We start from the raw sequence: 18,964 nt of genomic DNA on the forward strand, positions 1-18,964 counted from the left end.
GCAGAACATCCTTCAGCCCAGACTCAAAGGATGAGTCAGCATTTGCCAGGCAGACAGGAAGGAGGCACATTCCAAGCAGAAAGACAGGTGCAGGTCTGGCGCGTTGTGTATAATGGAGTGGAGGAAAAGGGTGTGGGTGTCGGAGGATGAGACTAGGGGGGCAGGTGTGGCCAGCAAGGGGCTTTTAAACCATGTTCAGGAACCTAGAATTAACCTTAAAGATCAGAGAAGTTAAACCCGGCCGCAAATATTATCGCCTGGGAACATATGAAAAATAATGAATGCCCAAGCCCCACCCCTGACTAGCTAGGCCACCCTTTGTGAGAGTGGAGCCTGGGTGTTAGGTTTTTTTTTTTTTTTTCCTTTTTTTTTGAGGGGGGAGGTACATTTTTAAACTGTATTGTTAAACTTTTTTTGGGGGGGGTAGTAATTAGGTTTATTTATTTTTATTTATTGAAGGAGGTACCAGGAATTGACCCCAGGACATTGTGCATGCTAAGTACACACACTGCCACTGATCTACACCCTCCCCCTGGGCATCAGTATTTTTTTAAAAAATGCCCCAGGTGATTCTACTGTCTGCCCAGAGTTGGGACTCACAGCTCTAAATAAGAAGTCTGCAAAAATTTTCCTCTAAAATCCAGATGGTAAATATTTCGGTTTTGTGGGCCATACGGCCTCTGTTTGCAACTACACAACCTTGCCTGTATTAACAAAGCAGCATTAACAAAACGTAAACAAGTGAGATGGCTGTGTTCCAATAAAACTTTCCTTACAAAAACAGGCAGGGCCAGAGTTTGCCAACTCCTACTCTAGATGACGGAATGCCACTGAAGATTTTTTAACATGACGGATTTTACAATTTTGTTCATATTTTATTGTTTGTACACTATATTAAATAACATATGACTCTATTCTTATTGTAAAGGAATCGAAACAACAGAGACAAAACTCAAGTCTTTTTTGTTTGCATGTTCAATTCTCAGTCCCCTTCCTGGATGACAGCTGTTAGCAATGGGTGTGTATCCTTCTAGAACTTTCCAGAACTTTCTCCTTGCACTTTTGTGCATATATATCTACCAGAAAGATATTGTTTTGCTTTGTAAAATTGAAAAATATATTTATTGCTCTTAAGCTTTTTTCCCCTTGCATAATATAATGTGTCTTGGACCATTTCCAATAGCAGCAAATATAGATCTTTCTCATTTTAGTTGTTGCATGCGAAAGTACCATAGCTCATTCCACTTTCTCCTGTTAGAGGCTGAACTATTTGCAATTGCCAACCTTAAGCTGTTTTTGTCCCAAAAAATGGATTTTTCAATAGCTTCTGTACAATTTTTTGCCTTTACAAGCATTACCGCCACAAGCATCCTGCAAATTGTGTGCTCATATGTGTTTCCCTGGAGCAGATTCTGGGATGTTGAGTTGCTGGGTCACTGGGGACACAGTTAGGAAGAAGCCTTCAGTTAAACCACAGACATCAACTCTGACAACCTTCAGCAAAAAGGGGGAGTTTAACGTCAGCCTATGGGGCAGCTCACAGAATGGAGAGAAAGGCAAAATACCTGTTAGGCTCGGAACCGGTCACTGGACCAGCGAGGTCCAAATGGTCTCCACGGTGGTGCCTGTTCTGCAACCTCTCAGGAAACCACCTGTGGATGAATGAAGTCCAAACTTTGCTTTGGGCTTTGACTCACTCCACACTAGTCCTGGGAGATGGTTGACCTTGTGTCATGGGGAGGGGGATGGCAGAGCAAAAGCAGCCTCCAGGGACCCCATCAGCTTCAAGAATGAGAGGACAGAGCACCTTGACTTTTTGTCAAGACTACGTGCAGTTGTTGCCAAGATGGCAGAGTAGAGAGACTCACACCTTGCCCTCTCCCACAAATACACCAAGAATTACATCTACAAACCCACTGAATCGCTCAGAACACCTACTGAACTCTGGTAGAGTATCTCTCGCTTCAAAATACAAGGGGATTCTCACAAAATCCAATAAACAAGTTCATACTGTATACCACAGAGAGCTATATTCAATATGCTGTAGTAACTTACGGTGAAAAACAATATGAAAACGAATATATGTATGTTCATGTCTGACTGAAGCATTATACTGTACAACAGAAATTGACACACTGCAAACTGACTATACTTCAATTAAAAAATATATATATATACACACAAAAAAGACTATGTGCAGTTGGAAACTGGTAATTTTCCAAAAGAAAATCTAGTTGCTGTTAGGAGAGAGAGTAGGAGCCAGGAGGCTGCACTGAGAGAACTATTCCTGCATATTCTTACCAACACTCAATTGTATCATCCTTCTAAATTTGTACCAGTCAGAGGGGTAGAAAAAAGTGGTGTTTAATTGTGGTTTCCTGATAAGACTGAACAACTTTCTCATATTCATTGGTCCCTTGGATTTCCTTCTCCAAGAGTTGCTTCTTCAAATCCTTAGCAGATTTTAAATCAGTTTCTTTGACTTTTAAAAAATTACTGATTTGTAAGAGTTCTTTATATGATCTGAATATAGTTCTTTATCTGAGTTATTAATATGTCCTTTCCTTTGAGAGTTACCTTTTAACTTTGTTCACGGTGCCTTGAAAACGTCGTAAGGAGGGGAGGGATGTGCTCAGTCTTATGATACAGACCATTTAAGCTGAAATGATGATTACTGGCTACATGTGACCATGGATGCCAGCTCTAAGGTTCTGAGTGTGGTCAGAGCCACAGAGAGTCATACTTATGGGAGGGAAAAGGGTAGAGTCAGTTATGCTCATTACAGGCAATAACCTGGAACACTTAGACCCATAAGAAAGAGGCCAGTGATAACAGACACCCACTGGCTGAGCCCAAGTGGCTCAGAGCTTGCCAGAAGAGGCAAAGGTTCATGGCGAAAGTCAGGTTACCCCAGGAAGCACAGGAAGGACCGTTTGTTTGCCCAGTTATGGCCAGGAGCTTTTCAAAATAACGTATTACTGTTTTAAAAAGCACACATGTAGGCAAAATGCCGTTCCTTCAACCTGATTTCTAGATTAAATCTCAGGAACTCAATTATTAGTAAAGACAGAGACAAATACAAGAGGAGCTGCACAGTTTGCCAAACTGTATTTGGGGTTTTCTCCCCGCTCACTCTAAGGAGATCATTATCTTTAGTTATTTATAAGAAACTGTATACAAAACTGACAAACAAAAAGAGTCTTTTTGTATATTTTAGAGGGTTATGGGTTCAGATTAAAATGGGTTTGAACACACAGCTCTAATCCTTACTAGCTACTGTGGATACTCCTCTCTGATTCTTTTTTTTTGTTAGTGGAGGTACTGGGGATTGAACCCAGGACCTCCTGCACGCTCCACCACTGAGCTATATAGTTGTTCCAGAAAATAAAAAGTGACAAACTCACTTTATAAATTTGACTCTAACTTTCCAAAACTAGAAAAGGAAAACAAAACAGTGGCCTAAGGATTAGAGAGGAAGAAATAAGACTGTAAAACTAAAAAGAAAGTTCAGCAAATTCTCCAGATACCAGACAAATTACAAAAATCAATAGCATTTTCCCACACCAGCAACAATCAGTTGGAAAATATAATTGAAAATAAAATACTGAGGAAAAGAGTCAACTATATACTAACTTGGAAGTGTTTATGTAATCTGTTTTAAGATTATTGAGGAAAAATATAAAAGCATAAATGAGAACACAGAAGAAGATTTGAGTAAATTGCATGACATCCAATGATAGCTTGACACAAAAATGATGTCAGTTCCCACCCGTATAATCTATACATTTGAAGTAATTTTCATTAATATTCTCGTTGGATGTTTTGAGCAACTCAATAAACTTTTTCTGAAATTTTCCACAATTTCTGAAAATTTTCTGAAATTTTCTGAAATTTTCTGAATATGGATTCCTGAAATTTGTGTGAAAGATTAACAGTCCACATATATTAACTACCTCAACTTTGAAAGGAAGACTGAAAGTGGAATACTCAATATACCCTAAATCTGTAATAATAAAAACCATATGGTTCTGGTATCAGAACCAGGTTTGGCTTTATAGACATGTGACCTTCGCAGTCACACAGGGCCCCACACATAAAAGGGCTCCATGCTTCCTGTAAGTGTGATTTGCTGTCGCCATCTTGAAATTCTTAATGAATTTTTAAACAAAAGACCCTGCATTTTTATTCTGCATTAGCCCTGCTAATTATGTAGTCAGTCTTGATTAGGACAAAGATTGCTCAAAGACTAAAATAAAAATCGCAGGCTCGAAAGAATGGATTTCTGTCCAATGGAGGACACCATAGGTAAAGAACTGACAGATAACCGACTGAGAATAAGTATTTTCAACGGCTCAGGTAGACAAGGAACAATATATAGAATAATAAGGAGCTCTTGCAAATCAGAAAGGAAATTCTTTAAAAAATGGGCAAAGGATATAAACAAGCACTTGACAGAAGAGAAAACTTAAATGGCTTAAATATTTTAAACAACAGACATACATCACTGTTCTCCCTCAATGAAGGGAGGGGCTGTGGATGCAAAATGCAGGCTCAAGAGTGCCATCTGAATATATCTGTCTTTTTTTTCTTTTGGTCATTCAACTCTGAGAGGTTTAGAAGGTGATGCTGAATGCCCACAAATTCATTTTAAAGTGACACACGGAAGCTAACTTTGCCCACTTCTTTTGCTTTGCAATTCAGTGTATGACGCCGTTGGGAAGCTTGGGAGCAATATTCTTAGCGGAAATGTGGACAGGCTGGGATCGTACAGTGAGTGTCTTGCCACCCATGCGCCGTCGGGCCGCTTCCGAGGGCAGTATTGCAAGCTTCATGTCCTGCAGGTGAGCCTGGGCTCTGAGCACACTCTCTTGAAGGACTAGTGAACGTTGGGTTCATGATATGGAAACTGATACCACTCCACTGACTACTTATCTTAACTGAAACAACAAACTATTAAGATATTTTGGGAAAAGTTAAAACTAAATTTAAAACAGTTGGCAGAAACTTGCTTGCATGTTCTGAGTATGGGACATTATAGGAGGAGGTGTCCACAAACCAGACAGGCCTTCAAATGTTCCTCCTACCACAGTGCACAGGACAAGACCTCTGGACGACCTTCTTGGGGAATCCAAGGTCAAGACCCAGCCAGTGTTCTCGGGCATTAACTCCTGACTCACCATCAGTTCATGGAAGGGAAGTGGACTTCCCATTACCCATAATCCTTTCCCAGAAACAGAGCTCCAAGATGTGAATTCGAGGTTATCCCAGCAGGTGGGTGGGGACTTTTATAAGTGCATCGCTAAATCAATTGACTGAAGTCACAGGGCTCACTGTCTTCAAAACATGTTAATTCTTTACTGCTGGGGGAAAAAAAACCCTAGGAACAGCACAGCCTCCTATGAAATACAAAGATAGACTTTACGAATGCTGCACAACACTAAAACAAAATACATTACTGGTTGGCTAATAACAATTGTATAAAAAAAGGAATCCAAGCTCTCTGATGTTAACACTATAAAATGGTTTCAGAATGGTTAACCACCGGAGATAGGGAGATTATCAGCCAGCTCCATTTGTCACCCTGAGAATTTGACAACGATTGCTTGGGGGCTTAATCAGTATGTACAAATGTCATATCCTATTTTCAAAGCAGATTAATGGTTTTAATATCGGAGCAAAAGGTCAGACCTCCACAATCATGTAAGTTATGTGTTTAGAAGAGGCATCTCAGCAATTTTTGTTTATAATTTGATCTTTGCTTTATTGGGACTGGCATTCTAATGATTGGCTTGATTTATTAATAAAATTTTTACTTGCTACACCGCATCCTGCTACGAAGAAATGGCAGCTTGGCAAATTTGTTGAAAACTCACTGTAGGAGTGTTAACTCTTAATGACCTGTAACACAGGAGAGGGCTGCTTTGGGGCAGTCTGTCCCACAATGGTGGCTGCTTTTTAAACAGCCAGCTACATTAACCCTTGGAGCATATTTTTATTTAAATATGGATGCATCTGATGTTCTGTAAATTCACTTGAAATACTCTGTAACGGAAAAGCCATCTACAAAGAAGTCAGCAAATTTTCCTTCTTCTAGCACCATTTCCTCCCGCTTCTCCCAATCTGCTGGATTCATGGGAAGCACAGCGACAGCCTTACTTAGGACCGAACATGCATATATTCTACAGACACTAATACTAAAGGGTGTTGTGGCATTGTGTTTCCCAGGATGGCGCTGACTACAGCGTGGGCGTGTGTGTCCCTGATTCTTGTGCTGAAGAGGATGTGACTGAGATGTCTCAGCTGGGTAGGTCCAAAAGAATAGCCAGTGAAACTATTGTCTCACCATTAAGTTTGAAAAACTCCAACTCCTTAGAGCCTCTTGGCCATTCTTTCAGGATCAAACCAACCTTTCATCCTGATATATCCAACAAGCTGAGACTAATGGAGTTGGGGCAGGGGCCGTGGGAGTGGACATGGTGGAACAGGAAGGGAGTGGGTTGAAAGGAGGAAAAAGACGTTGACTAGAAGGTAGGAGCTGAATCTTTATGGAATAAAATTTGAAACTTAATCTTCCCTCACCCTCAGCTGCCTGGCTGAGCCTGAAGAAAGGCTTTGGGTGGTATCTGGTTTCCATATTGTTCGTGTTCTCTGCTGTGGTCCGTGTGTGGCCCAGATACCAAATCCAGAAGGCCCTTCTGAACTGGGACCGTGTCAAGCCAGCATGTTGTAATGGATTAGCGTTAAGAGACCAGCATTTGGCCCTGGTTGTCACCGCTCAGCTGTGTGATCCGGGGCAAATAACTTAATCTCCCCCTGCTCCAGCCTCTTCCTCTGTACAGGGAGGGGTGGACCGTGCCCTTCGGTCTGCCCCTAACTCTCTGCAGCCTTATAATCGCTTCTGACTGTAACTGCTCATAATGAAGTTTACATGGAAACTGGTTTGATTTCCTTGAACTCTTTCAAAAATTTCCAAGGAAGAGCTTTAAAGCCTAATTTTTTTTTGCTAGTGTCTTTTGTATTTATTCTAGTTATCCAAATAAGAACAAACATGACACCGTAAAATGACAACACTCTTTCCCTATGCACGAAACACTTCACTTACAAAACCAGATGTATGAGTTTCCTCCTCACCGGATGCAGTTGTGACACTATCTGGAGATAGTGCTGACCCCACACATGAAGGGCTCAGTTCCGCAAGCCTGCCCCCCGCACATCAGATGCCAGTTGTAAGTAGTGGGTCCCGAGGTTACCTGCTACTTCTGTCCAACCTGGCTGCAAATCAGGGGTTCCCGGGAACTTTGGTTCTTGGGATCCTCTCCTCGGGCTTGATAATTTGCTGTAACGGCTCACAGAACTCAGAGAAACCCATGATATTGCTGCTTTATTATAAAGGACAAAACTCAGGAATAGCCAAATGGAAGAGACACACAGGGCAAGGTATGTGGGACGGGGCACAGGGCTTCCCTGCCCCCTCAGCGTGCACCACCCACCCAGCGCCTCGGTGTATTCACCAGCCTGCAGCATCTCCCAACCCCTTCGTTTAGGGTGTTTATGGAGGCTCCATTTTTGTCGGGGTGATTGATTAAATCATGGGCCATTGGTGATTAGCTCAATCTCCAGGCCCTCTCTCCTCCCCAGAGGTTGAGGATGGGGCTGAAAGTTCCAACCCTTTAATCACGTGGTTGGTTCCCCTGACAACCAGCTCCCTCCTCCAGAAGTCACCTTATTAGCTTAAACTCCAGTACAGTCGAAAGGGGCTTATAATGAATTACGACAGATGCTCTTCTCACCCCCATTTCACTCAGGAAATTCCAGGGGCTTTAGGAGCTCAGTCCCAGGAACCAGGGATGAAGTCTAAATATAAATTTCTTATTATATCACAATATTACACACATTGTTAAAAGCCCTGTTTTTAAGTGTTGCTATTGCAGTTAGTTTTCAATAACCTTAAATTGTCCTCTGAATTTATGATTATCCCAGCAGCTCCTAATATATTACTTCTCTATCTTAGCCAAATATTTCATGTGCTCTTAAAAAGAAAACCAGTTGTTATGTATCAAACTTAAATTTCATTTCTTATTGGAGAAGCCATACATATCCTAGAAACAAAGGTAAATTTGCAGAGTTATTAGCATTTCAAGTGAATAAATGACCAAGTGTAATGAGTTCGTGGTCATGGTGATTTAAGAGATGTATCAATTAGCCTGCTTTCTCTGGCTGACGCTAAGCTTATTCGCCAGAGCTGATATTAGAGTAAAATGGAAGGTTAGAAACTGTTCTTGATACAAAGATATTTTGATAATTCTCTTTCTTCCTGGAAAAAGGAAGGGCCCTGATTAGGGTGAGCAGAGCTGACTTGGGAGGATATATTAGTGGAATTTAGTCCTCACTGCCAAGGCGTCCCTCCGGCTTCGGCACAGAGGCAGCAGACAGAAATGGGAGCATCTGTGCCCAGGGGAAAAGGTCCCCATCTGGAAAGGATTTGTTGGCTCTTCCTTCAAGCTTTTTGATGGCGTTGCCAATATTTCCTCTACAGATGTGGGAGTAACCAGCTCAGCAGTAGCTGTTTGTACAAATTTTACTCAGCTGGAGCAGGAGGGCAGGGAGTGTACAGTAGAAGACAGTGGCTGGCAAGCCAAGAAGAAATGAGCCCAGGACAGCAGAGAGAGGGAAAAATATTCTGGGCAGGTCAGAACATACTGCTTTTAGGCAAAAAGCTGCATAGTGTGATTGTCTAGGATGTTATAAAATTTCAACCAACAGACTTTGTGTGAGTCCTGAGAAGGAAAATGTGGAACACTAGAAAGTCTAGATAAAATTTGGCTGTGATGTTCACAAACCCAGTCATAGGCTGGTTCCCGAACAGTTCATGTCTGTGTATTTCAGCACCACTTACTGTAACATTTCCTAGGGTTCCTATAACAAAGTACCACCAACTGGGTGACTTAAGACGCCTCCTCACTCCATCGGACGGGGGTATGGATAACCTAAGCCCCGCCCCCCCCAGCCCCACTGCAATTCTGGGGCCCTAGACACTCGGAGTGTGGACTAGAGAAGGGGCAGGTTCCCTTGGCCCCACAGCATCTCATCCACGGGAAGGACACAGCCCGAGAAAGGCGCGAGCTATTTAGAGGTTTAAGAGTCACTGCCAGACTGCACAGTGGTATGGTGATGAAGCGGGGCGGAGCTGGACAGTCATGTTGTTAGTGCCCAGCCAGAACTATCTTTGGGGTTAAGGGGGCATTGTTAACCCCATGGATTGACTTCCACATCTGCTTGCTCAGCAGAGAGGGCCTGCGTCTCCTGTGTCTTTCTGGGTCAGGACGCTATTGTTTGACGCCTCAGATTCCATCCGCGGACAAACTGCTGACATGCGGAGGATTCCCCCCGGGGCAGCTGATGCGACGTCTGTTGTAACTTGCTTTAATTGGCTTTGGGGCCAGTGAGGCAGCTCCTCTATGACTTAGATGCAGAAAGACTATCATTTGAGACCTCTGGGGCACTTTTTCCAGCTGCCGTTAAGCCTGTCCTTGGGAAGGGAGGGGTCAGACCTAACAAAAAGCACTTTTGAAAACAATAGAAGGTGAAGGAAACGTAATCTGAGAGCCCAGGGGTATACTGTATCATTTTATTCCTAATTCTGTTGTCTTGTGGTTTTTGTTGCATGGAGGGTCCTACATTAAAGTTAAAAAAAAAAGTTGGTTTTTTTTTCAATAGTGTAGCTAAACCACAAAGCTTTTACATCTTGCTTTTGGATTTCCCCGTGACCTCCCATGTGTGCTGTGCAGTTAAAGGTGACGAGGAAGGTTGTGGCTGCTGTGGCCTCTCAGGATGTCCACAGAAGGTCACCACAGGGAGGAGCTGGGTTTTGCTTTGCAGGTAGAGGAAGCTGATTTTCTCAGTTCATCCAGGGCCATCAGGCTGAGGGCCTGATTCACACCAGCCAGAGACTCTGGAGTGGGTCACTGTAAAAAACAGCAACAACAAAAACCAACCCAGTTGATTCTTTTAAAATTAGACTAGAACCTCCAAGGGGAACAGACATGTCGGTAGGTCAGTGCACTTCTTTTTCACTGGAGGAGTTTATTAGGGAAATTCAAATATTGCCAAGAAGTAGCCCGGGGAGCATCAATTCAGAGCAAATGGAATTGGATGAGAATTCTGCTGCCGTGTCCCCTGAGGGACCCACTGATGGAGCCCCCTCACTTTTGGCCAGGGCTGAGGACACCTGGACAATGCCTGCTCCTTATCTCCACCCTTAACAGGTGACAATGAAGACTCACAACGAATCACACATTATTCATCTTTGGACAATTCAGAAACCCTCTGGTCACAACCATGGGAACAGTGGGCGCTGGAGGTGGAAGGGATGTCCAACCCACCCTTCCTCATTACATAGAAGAGAGAATGAGACCCAGAGAAGTTAAGTGATTTGCCCAGGGTCACACAGCAAGTGGCCCAAACCCAAACCTCCAGAATGCGAGATGAGGTAGCCTGAGGGATTAAAAAGACTGCCTTCTTCAAGTTTACACAGTCCTGGGGTGACTTCTGGCCCTGCCAGTCAGCAGCAACCATAATAAAGATAGCCAGTGCTTACTGAGCCTTTACTCAATGCCAGGCATTTTTTTCCCTTTAGATGGAGGTACTGGGGATTGAACCCAAGACCTTGTACATGCTAAGCACGCCCTCGACCACTGAGCTATACCCTCCCCCACAAGGTTAGACACTTTCTAAGTACTTCAGAGTTCTTGCTACATTTAATTTTCACAGCAACCCTATGGGGTAGGTACTATTATCTCCATTTTCCCAATGGGGAAACTGAGGCACGGAGCGATTAGACAAGCTCACCCATGGTCAGATAGTAAGGCGTCCCAAACTGCAGACCCTGTTTTCTTAACCTCTGTGCTCAAATTCCTTACTTTATCCGAGGAGGATTTTCCTTGCCCGTAAAATAAGGTAAACAATAGCTCCTTACGGGATTGCTGACTCATTAGAAATAATGACCAAGATGTGTCCGACAGCGAGTGGGCACTTAATGTAACATTTTTTGTTGTTATAACTGGTGTTGCTATTTGATCGCACCATGCTGTGTCCCCTGTCCTTTGCTGAGATTTTGGAAGTCCCCTGGGCCAGGCGGTTGTCAAGGCGTGCACCTGGATTAGCAGCAGGATCTCCTGGGAGTCTGTTAGAAGTGTAAATTCTCAGACCTCACCCCAGTCGGACTGGATCAGAAGCTTGCTGTGAGGGGAGGCAGGCCCTCCATGTAACTCTGAGGCATGCTAAAGTTTGAGACTACTGCCCCCTAGTCTTACTACTAATATCTTCTCAAACTATTTCTCGTGGTGACTACTTAGCTGCATCCCAGGTTGGTGTGTCTTAGCTTCAGTCTCAGCACCTTTTCCCAGCCTGTGGCCTCCATCATATTTTTCCATCTCATATTGCATTTCTCTCTCTGGTGGGGACCTGCTCACGGAAAGACTGGAGCTGGTGGTAGGACTGTCATTCCCAGGGCCGTGTGCTGGGAAAGGGCGCAGAGTCTGGGCAGACAGGATTCAGGAGACCTGTGGCCCACCTCCAGCAGGGCTAAGCCTGGTTCTGTGAGTTTCAGCATCTTTATGCTCTATTTTCCCCCTCCTTAAATCGGGTGTATTAAAAGCCAGCTGCCCTTTTTAACATCAAAGCTTAATTTCGCAATAATAGACGGCAAAATGTCAAGTATTTACTGCCAAGTAAAGTGTTACTAATGCAATTTTGTTTTTTTGTCTCTTGGTAGATATTTTAAGATTCAGAAATGCTTCATTTTTGGCTCCTTCTCTCCCTCTCTTTACAATAAATTCTTCCTCCTCGTCTGTTGGGGGTGTGGCCAGATGTGCTGCTGGATTATTCCTCCTAGACACGTTTGCTGCTGTGTGTCTGTGAGTATGGGCATCTCAGGGACCTTTCTGGGATGTATATGCTGGGCTGTCTCACCAGCTTCCACTCACCAGCTACACTTAGCCATTTCATTTTCATTCATTGAATGATGTCTGGCCAGTGCTGTTTGTATGGGGGGAAATCATTTACCTTAAACAAGAAAATCTGCTAGTGTTCTAGAGAAAGGACTGGCTACACTCAAATGTGGTGGGTTTTCAAGATCACTGAGAAACACACCCTGTCCCCAAATATTCCTGTTCCTATCATGCGACCAGCGAAGACGGATTTCTTTTATTTGAGGCTTTGCTTCTCCCCCAAATATATCAGCAATCTTACTAAGGTGCTTGCACCGCCCCCAGCAGGAGATGCCCGTGTCTGTTCTGTCAGCCTGTCACCAGCATCCAAAGCTCCCTTTGTAAAAACTAGTGCCAATTTGACAGATAATAAATTGGTTTAATTTACATATTGAAAAATTGGTAATGAGGGTTTTTCTTTCTAAGTTTATCTGCTATTCATACCTTTCACTCCCTTTTCCATGTCTGTGTTAGTTGGGTTCTTACTGATTTTTTTTTTTGGTGGGGGGAGGTAATTAGGTTTATTTATTTTAATTTTATTTATTTATTTATTTTTAATGGAAGTACTGGGGATTGAGCCCAGGATCTCATCCATGCTAAGCACACACTCTACCACTGACCTATACCCTCCCCTCCCAGTTCTTACTGATTTTTAAAGTTCCTTCTGTCCAGGAAAGATATGAATCCTTAGTCATATGAGCTGCAAATATCTTCCTCAGTATTTTGGCTGCTTTTTGGTTGTTATGATTTTTTCTTTCACAATTGTAACGAGTTTAGTGAAATCTGCTACCCTTTGTCTTTGTAATTTCTTTCATTTTTTTCTTAGAAAGCTACTCCTTAGTTTACTGTGCAGCAATTATACCACAATAAAGGTGTTTTTAAAAAAAAGCTACTCTTAACAAGGACCTACTGTATAGCAGGGAACTATATTCAATTTCTTATAATAATATATAATGGAAAGAATCTGAAAAGAAAAATATATACATATGTGTATGTATAACTGAATCACTTTGCTGTACATCTGAAACTAACATTGTAAATCAACTACACGTCAATAAAAATTAAAGAAAAAAATAAGCTACTCCTAACTCTTAAAGCCATTAACATTTGCCTCTATTTTAATAGGGGGCTGGAGTGGTTTTATTTTTCCCTAGGATGTCTTCTCTGCATCTTACTGTGGTGCTGGTGTGAGGTCAGGCTTGGTCACACATATGTCTTGTCCCTGCAGGTTCCTCACCTTGCTGGGCCTCGCCCTTCCTCTGGCTGGAACTGTCTATGTGGCAGCCACCGGGTGGGGGTCAGACCGCAGGGCATCCCCCGTATCCGAGGCACATCCGGCCACTTATGGGAGTCTGCCTTTGAGAGAGACGGTGGGGAGTGAGCAAGAGAACAGAATCCGACGGACGGGTTGCCTGGCTCATCTCTCACCGTCAGGAACCCCGAGCAGAGGAAAAAGTAAGCATCTCTACAAACCAAAACCGCTCCTGAGCGGTGACTTAGATGACCACAGCGTCAGAAAAGAATCCCTGCGGTGCTGGACTCTAGTGGTGCCTGACAGCGTCTAAACGCCGGCTGGAGGTTGGGTCTCTGCTCCTCATAACTGAGTCTTTGTTTACCATCAGTGTGTTAAGGCGAGGTCACTGAAAATGCTGCTTTCTTTCCTGGGCACAATTATGCAGTGTGTTTTTGTGCAACTCAAAGACTAGGTCAGAACAGTGATTGGGTTTCACTCTCGTAATCCCCTAAGGGTCAATTTCATGAGCACAACGTCTATTTTCAGCGTCACAGCTACACAGATGACTCACAGAGCCTTCCTGGCATCACCGAGGTAACTGACTTCCACGTAAACTGAAGCCAGGGGAGTATGTGTGCGACACAGGGGATTAAAAGACGGCAGAGGGTACCTGAGGCAGAAATAGATAACCCCGCACAGCCTGGTGAGGCTGGGCAGTGAGAAGTCACACCGGATTGTGTTTTAGTTAAAAATCAAGAGTATTACCTTCATTTCCACCTGCTCATATGCAAGACAAAGCAAACACATGGACATATTCTGAAATAAGAATAACCTCGTCATGCAAATACTTTTAGAAGACGTGGAATAATTTTTAGCAGAGCCCCTTAAATCCACACAGTTGTCCTTCCTTTACTTCAAAGAGAGGGATAAATATAAAATCGAATTTCAATGCATGGACAAGAAGAGTATGAATCTGTGACCAAGCAGCTTCAGGGAACACAGCCAATGCAGAGGCACGGTGGTGACTTCACCAAACCCTGTTTGGATCTTCAGGCAAAAACGAAACAGCAGTAACACCAACAAGAAACCCCCACAAAGAGAAATATGGGAAAAAGCGTGTTTGTAGAGAGATGATGATGTAAGAGCTGAGAAGGCTTAGAGGTTCCAGTGCAAACTCCTTCCCAAATCAGAAGCCCTGGGAACCCATCGTGTCAGGAATGTTCATGTCAGACTTCTGCACAGCATCCATCCTGCTGCCCTATAATTTCTACTCTGGGGTGTCAGAAAATAAACCTACTTACTCTCTTGTTTCTTTATAGCCCCATCAGATACTGAGGACAGTTTTGATGGCCTCCCCCAAGTTGCAGAAACTCTCAGTTATTTCTTACGTGAGATGGTTTAAGAAGTCTCTCTGCTCCCTGGCCGCCATGTGGAAGGTTCCATGGTGGGCACGGCAGACAGGGCACATGCTTGGCTGTCCCCTGGGTTTCTAACTCTGCCCTTGGTCACGTTGTTTGACCTCTAGGAACCTGTTTCCACATGTGTAGAATGGGGACATATAATGAGATTTGTTGAAGGAATTCAATGAGATAATGTGCCCTCATCTCCTCCTAATTGCTGTGTTCTCAGTTAAACCAGGAGAGGGAGGAAAGGGCAGGGGCTTTAACTGGTCAAGACCTTTCACTGCACTGACCTTGCTGAGATCACCTGGGTTCCAGGGACCTGCCCTGTGCTCCTGTCAGATGGAGGGTGAGCCTACAGTCACCATAATTCACCACTGCTTATCACTGGGTGGCAGGCTAACTCCCAGAGCCCTACATTTTAAGGCCAGATCACAGGATTTAAAGCAGACACACCTGGCATGGTGCCAGGAATCAGTCATTAAAATGATAGATTCTTCACCCGAAGTAAGACTCTCTGATCAGGACACTAAGGTTACGTTAACTTTTTCAGCAGCTACATTTAACTGTGGTCTCAAAATGGGGGGACTCTATGTTCCATTGCTGTAGCATTAAAAAAAAATCGAATACCATCAGAGTAAAATATCACATTCCTGAATGTTTGGAAATAAAATCGAGATGGAGAAACCCCCAGGTTTAGCACTTTTTTTCTCTCCACTCTCACACTCATCAGTGAGTCAGATCAACACAAGACCACTGTGCCTTCGAGCAGTTTAGAGCCAAATTTGGATTCCTTGTTCCTTATCCTCCAAACAATCATTGCATTTGCCTAGAGTGGATTCCTGTTACATGAGCCTGTTCCTTACAATTTAGATGAGAAAAATATGAGTGAATATTTGAGGATGACTTCATGAAGTAAATAGCTATGGATTTCTGCCCTCTGGAAGTCGGGGCTCTTCCTCTGTCGTCTGTTGCTTAAAGTGGGCTCCTAGTCATAATCATTGAAAAAAATCCAGAAATTCAAAGCATGGTCACATTTATGGTTCTCAAACTTTGGCGAGCATCAGAATCACCCAGAAGGCTTGTCACAACACAGATTCCCAGGCCCTGCCCCCGAAGACTGACTCAAGAGGTCTGAGGCAAAGCCTTTCTTTCTGCATTTCTAACAAGTCCCAGGTGATGCTGAAGCTGCTGGTCCGGGGACCCCACTTTGAGAACCACTGACCACGTGCACGGTTTCATCTGATCCTCCCTGTGTTTCTGTGGCTTATGACACTTTCCAGTTACAAATGAGTGAAATGGGACTCAGAGAGGCTGTCTTCTCTACAGACCAGTTATTTGCAGACAATTTTATAGCTACTGCTGGTGAAGTTCACCCACAAGCAGAATTTAGACGGAAAATATAATAATGACAGCAAAATGTATTCAGTGCTTGCTTGCCAAGTGAGGCATCGGGCCAGATAGTTGACAAGTCTTGTTCTTGAATCCTCACAACAGCCCTGCCAAAAAGTGTGCTCAGTTTAAAAGCGAGGAAAAAGGTTCAGAGAGGTTAAGGAATTGGTGGAACTGGGCAGAACCCAAGTCCTGTGATGTTCCTTTGCGACATGTGGCTTCTCATGTAACCCAGGGAGCCAGACACGAGGTGTAGGACACTGCTGATTGTGCTGTGACAATGCCAATTCCCAGTGAGTTAAAATTCCTCTAAATGGAAGGGTGAGCTTTGTGCTGTCAGGCAGGCACATTTGAGAGTGACGCCGATGGAAAAACTCCTATTTACGGCTGGAACCTCAAAATGCTAGTTATTTACATTTTTCCATTTAAGAAGCTGATTTAGATTCTCAGAGCTTGGTTACAAGCCCAATCTCGATTTTAAGTTTCAATTCTGCAAGGACTTCCTGTGCGCACAGTGTCTGAAGCACCCAGCTACACCCAGGAAGGAAAAGGAGTCTATCGGAGCCGACTTGAGTTTTGGAGGCTCCCATTCCACAATTCCAGACACTTAATTGGCCCTCAGGGTGAAGCAAGTTAAATTTTTTTTTTAAATTAAGGGGAATAAGTTAAGGAGAAGGGATTAACCTTTCTTAAAGCAATAGGGCTTAAAAAAGAAGTAGGAGAGGCAACACTCTCATTTGTTTTTCATGATAATCCCATGTTTATAAAATCTACTTTGATTCCCATTTTGCAGATGTGGAAGCTTAGGCACAGAGAAGTTAATTCACTTTCCGGAGGTCACAGAGCTAACACACAAGAGTCAGATTCAGAGCCAGGAATGTCCAACTAACTGTAAGGCCTGCACCCTTAGCTGCTGTGCCACTGCCCTTCTGTTTTCATGCCTCTGCCTTGACAGGTAGGGATGTTGTTGGCAAGAGTTTCATTCTTGGGAGGGCACCAGGGATGCCCTTTCAAGTGAACTGCTGGCTTGATGGAGCAGGTGGTTTCTTAATGATGTCTCAGTCTCCCTTCCCCCAACCCTTTGTAAAGCAGGACTGGGGTCAGGTGTTGGCTTCCCCGAGGCCTGAGCTTGGGGAGCGTATTCTGTATGACATGGTGTGAGCATCAACCTCAGGTCAAGACTGTTCGGGAAAGTCAAGGTTCCTAGCGGAGGGAGACCATGTCTAAAGGTCCACGGATAGATCAAGAGGGGACCATGGAGAAGTGAGTTGAGCAGTCCGGGGTCACAGGGAGGGAGCATCTGGGTGACAGCCATGATCACTGGTTTGCATGTTTTGGCTCGTTTGTGGGGCAGCGCAGGGAGTGGTCTGGCTTTCAGAGTGGACAGTAACACCTTCGCTCCTGCCCAGGGTTCCTAGGAGCCATCGACTGTGCTCTGAGATGCTTTTCTTGGCAGAAGAACATGCCGGCCATCTGGACCACAAAGACGCCAGGGAGCACGTGCTCTGCCCTGAATGGCCTCCGCGTTCTGAGCCTCCTCTGGATCATTTCGGGGCACACCAGCCAGATGACCGCGTGGCTGTCTTTGGGTGAGGAAAACCAGTGAATCTTTACAAGCAGTCGAGGAAGAAAGAAGCTTTAGCTTTGTGGGGTGGGGGGTCTTGTTGGACCATAGGACAGGAGCCTGCAGCCTTCCCACGAGTGGCCATTCCTTTTGCTTTAGAGACAGAGCCATGGCCTCCCATAACTGAGTGTTCCAGGCCAATGTCCAGTGGTTCCTTCACCTCCTCTAGGATGTGAATCAGGCACCTGGTTACCCAGGGAACAGTGACAGCTGAGTATTGTATTTTCCTCATCCAAAGAGCTGGGTTCCCTCTTGCCATGATTAATGAATCCAGAAACTTTTTTTCTCTCCAGGAAAAATGGGCAGGCATAAATACATAAACACTGCGCTCTAGTATTAAATCATTGTTTTTCAACCTTCTTTCTGTTACAACACTCCTGAGGCACTCCCAACAACAGAGTGGTGCTCTCCAAGTGGGAACCAAACTCATAGTTCAGAATTGAGGGGAAGGGGCCAGCCCAGGGTCATCTGAAGAGCATCCTAGGAGACCTGAACCATGATGAACAGGCTATGCTGCTGTAGCCCCTGGGGGGCAGTGGGCCCTGTCAGGGTACAAAGGGGCTCAAAGCCCTGGTTACGATTAGCTACCTCTGTCCCCATTGATATTCCCCCGTCCAAGTTCTCCTCTTGAGTGAATTACAGAGATGGGTAAAAGGTTTTGCAATACAACTGAAAGCTAAAGGTGTTCCTTTGGCTTTTTCTGAAGGGATAAATCCCACGATTCCCTCTTATTAAATAAAAATACACTGCTTTTTATATTTGTTGCAGATAACGTCCTTGAATGGAAAACCAGAGTGCTTACAAACCCACTGTACCTTTACTCACGGAGTGGCCCGTTCTATCTCGGGGTTGACACGTTTCTCCTGATCAGGTGATGTGGTGTTTTCTCTGCTGTTGTGCTCGCGGCTGTTTTTTGGGAATGTGTGGGTGTGGGTGTGTTGCCTTTCTCACTTTAGTGAGAAAAACTGAACGGCCACATTGACTCACCTTGGCCCTTGCTTCTGTGCATCTCTGGATAGTACTGTTGTCACAGCACCTCTTTTGTATCTTCAGTTTATTAAATGTTTCAGGATGGCTCTCTAAAATGGGCCTTTTACGAAAGGTGATTTTATTTTTTGGCGGGAGAGGTAATTAGGTTTATTTATTTAATTATTTTTTTAATGGAGGTACTGGGAATTGAACCCAGGACCTCACGCATGCTAAGCATACACTCTACCACTTGAGCTATACCCTCTCCTGCAAAAGGTGATTTTATTTATCAAAATTGTTTATTTCAGTGGTTCCCAAATTCTGGCCTGTGGTCTGTTACAAATTCATGATAAAATTG

General features: G+C 44.0%; 1 protein-coding gene across 1 annotated transcript in view; it reads left to right on the forward strand.

Moving 5' to 3' along the window:
• LOC102521807 (O-acyltransferase like protein) overlaps positions 1-18,964 on the forward strand; it is a 53,069-nt gene that overhangs the window by 6,732 nt on the left and 27,373 nt on the right. The window contains exons 2-7 of the mRNA XM_032470450.1: positions 4,702-4,841; positions 6,226-6,304; positions 11,774-11,915; positions 13,216-13,442; positions 17,423-17,602; positions 18,406-18,508. Coding sequence (XP_032326341.1) covers positions 4,702-4,841; positions 6,226-6,304; positions 11,774-11,915; positions 13,216-13,442; positions 17,423-17,602; positions 18,406-18,508 — 871 coding nt within the window. The remainder of the gene's footprint in view (positions 1-4,701; positions 4,842-6,225; positions 6,305-11,773; positions 11,916-13,215; positions 13,443-17,422; positions 17,603-18,405; positions 18,509-18,964) is intronic.

Source organism: Camelus ferus, chromosome 30 (genome assembly GCF_009834535.1).
Source record: "Camelus ferus isolate YT-003-E chromosome 30, BCGSAC_Cfer_1.0, whole genome shotgun sequence".
Taxonomy (NCBI): Eukaryota; Metazoa; Chordata; class Mammalia; order Artiodactyla; family Camelidae; genus Camelus; species Camelus ferus.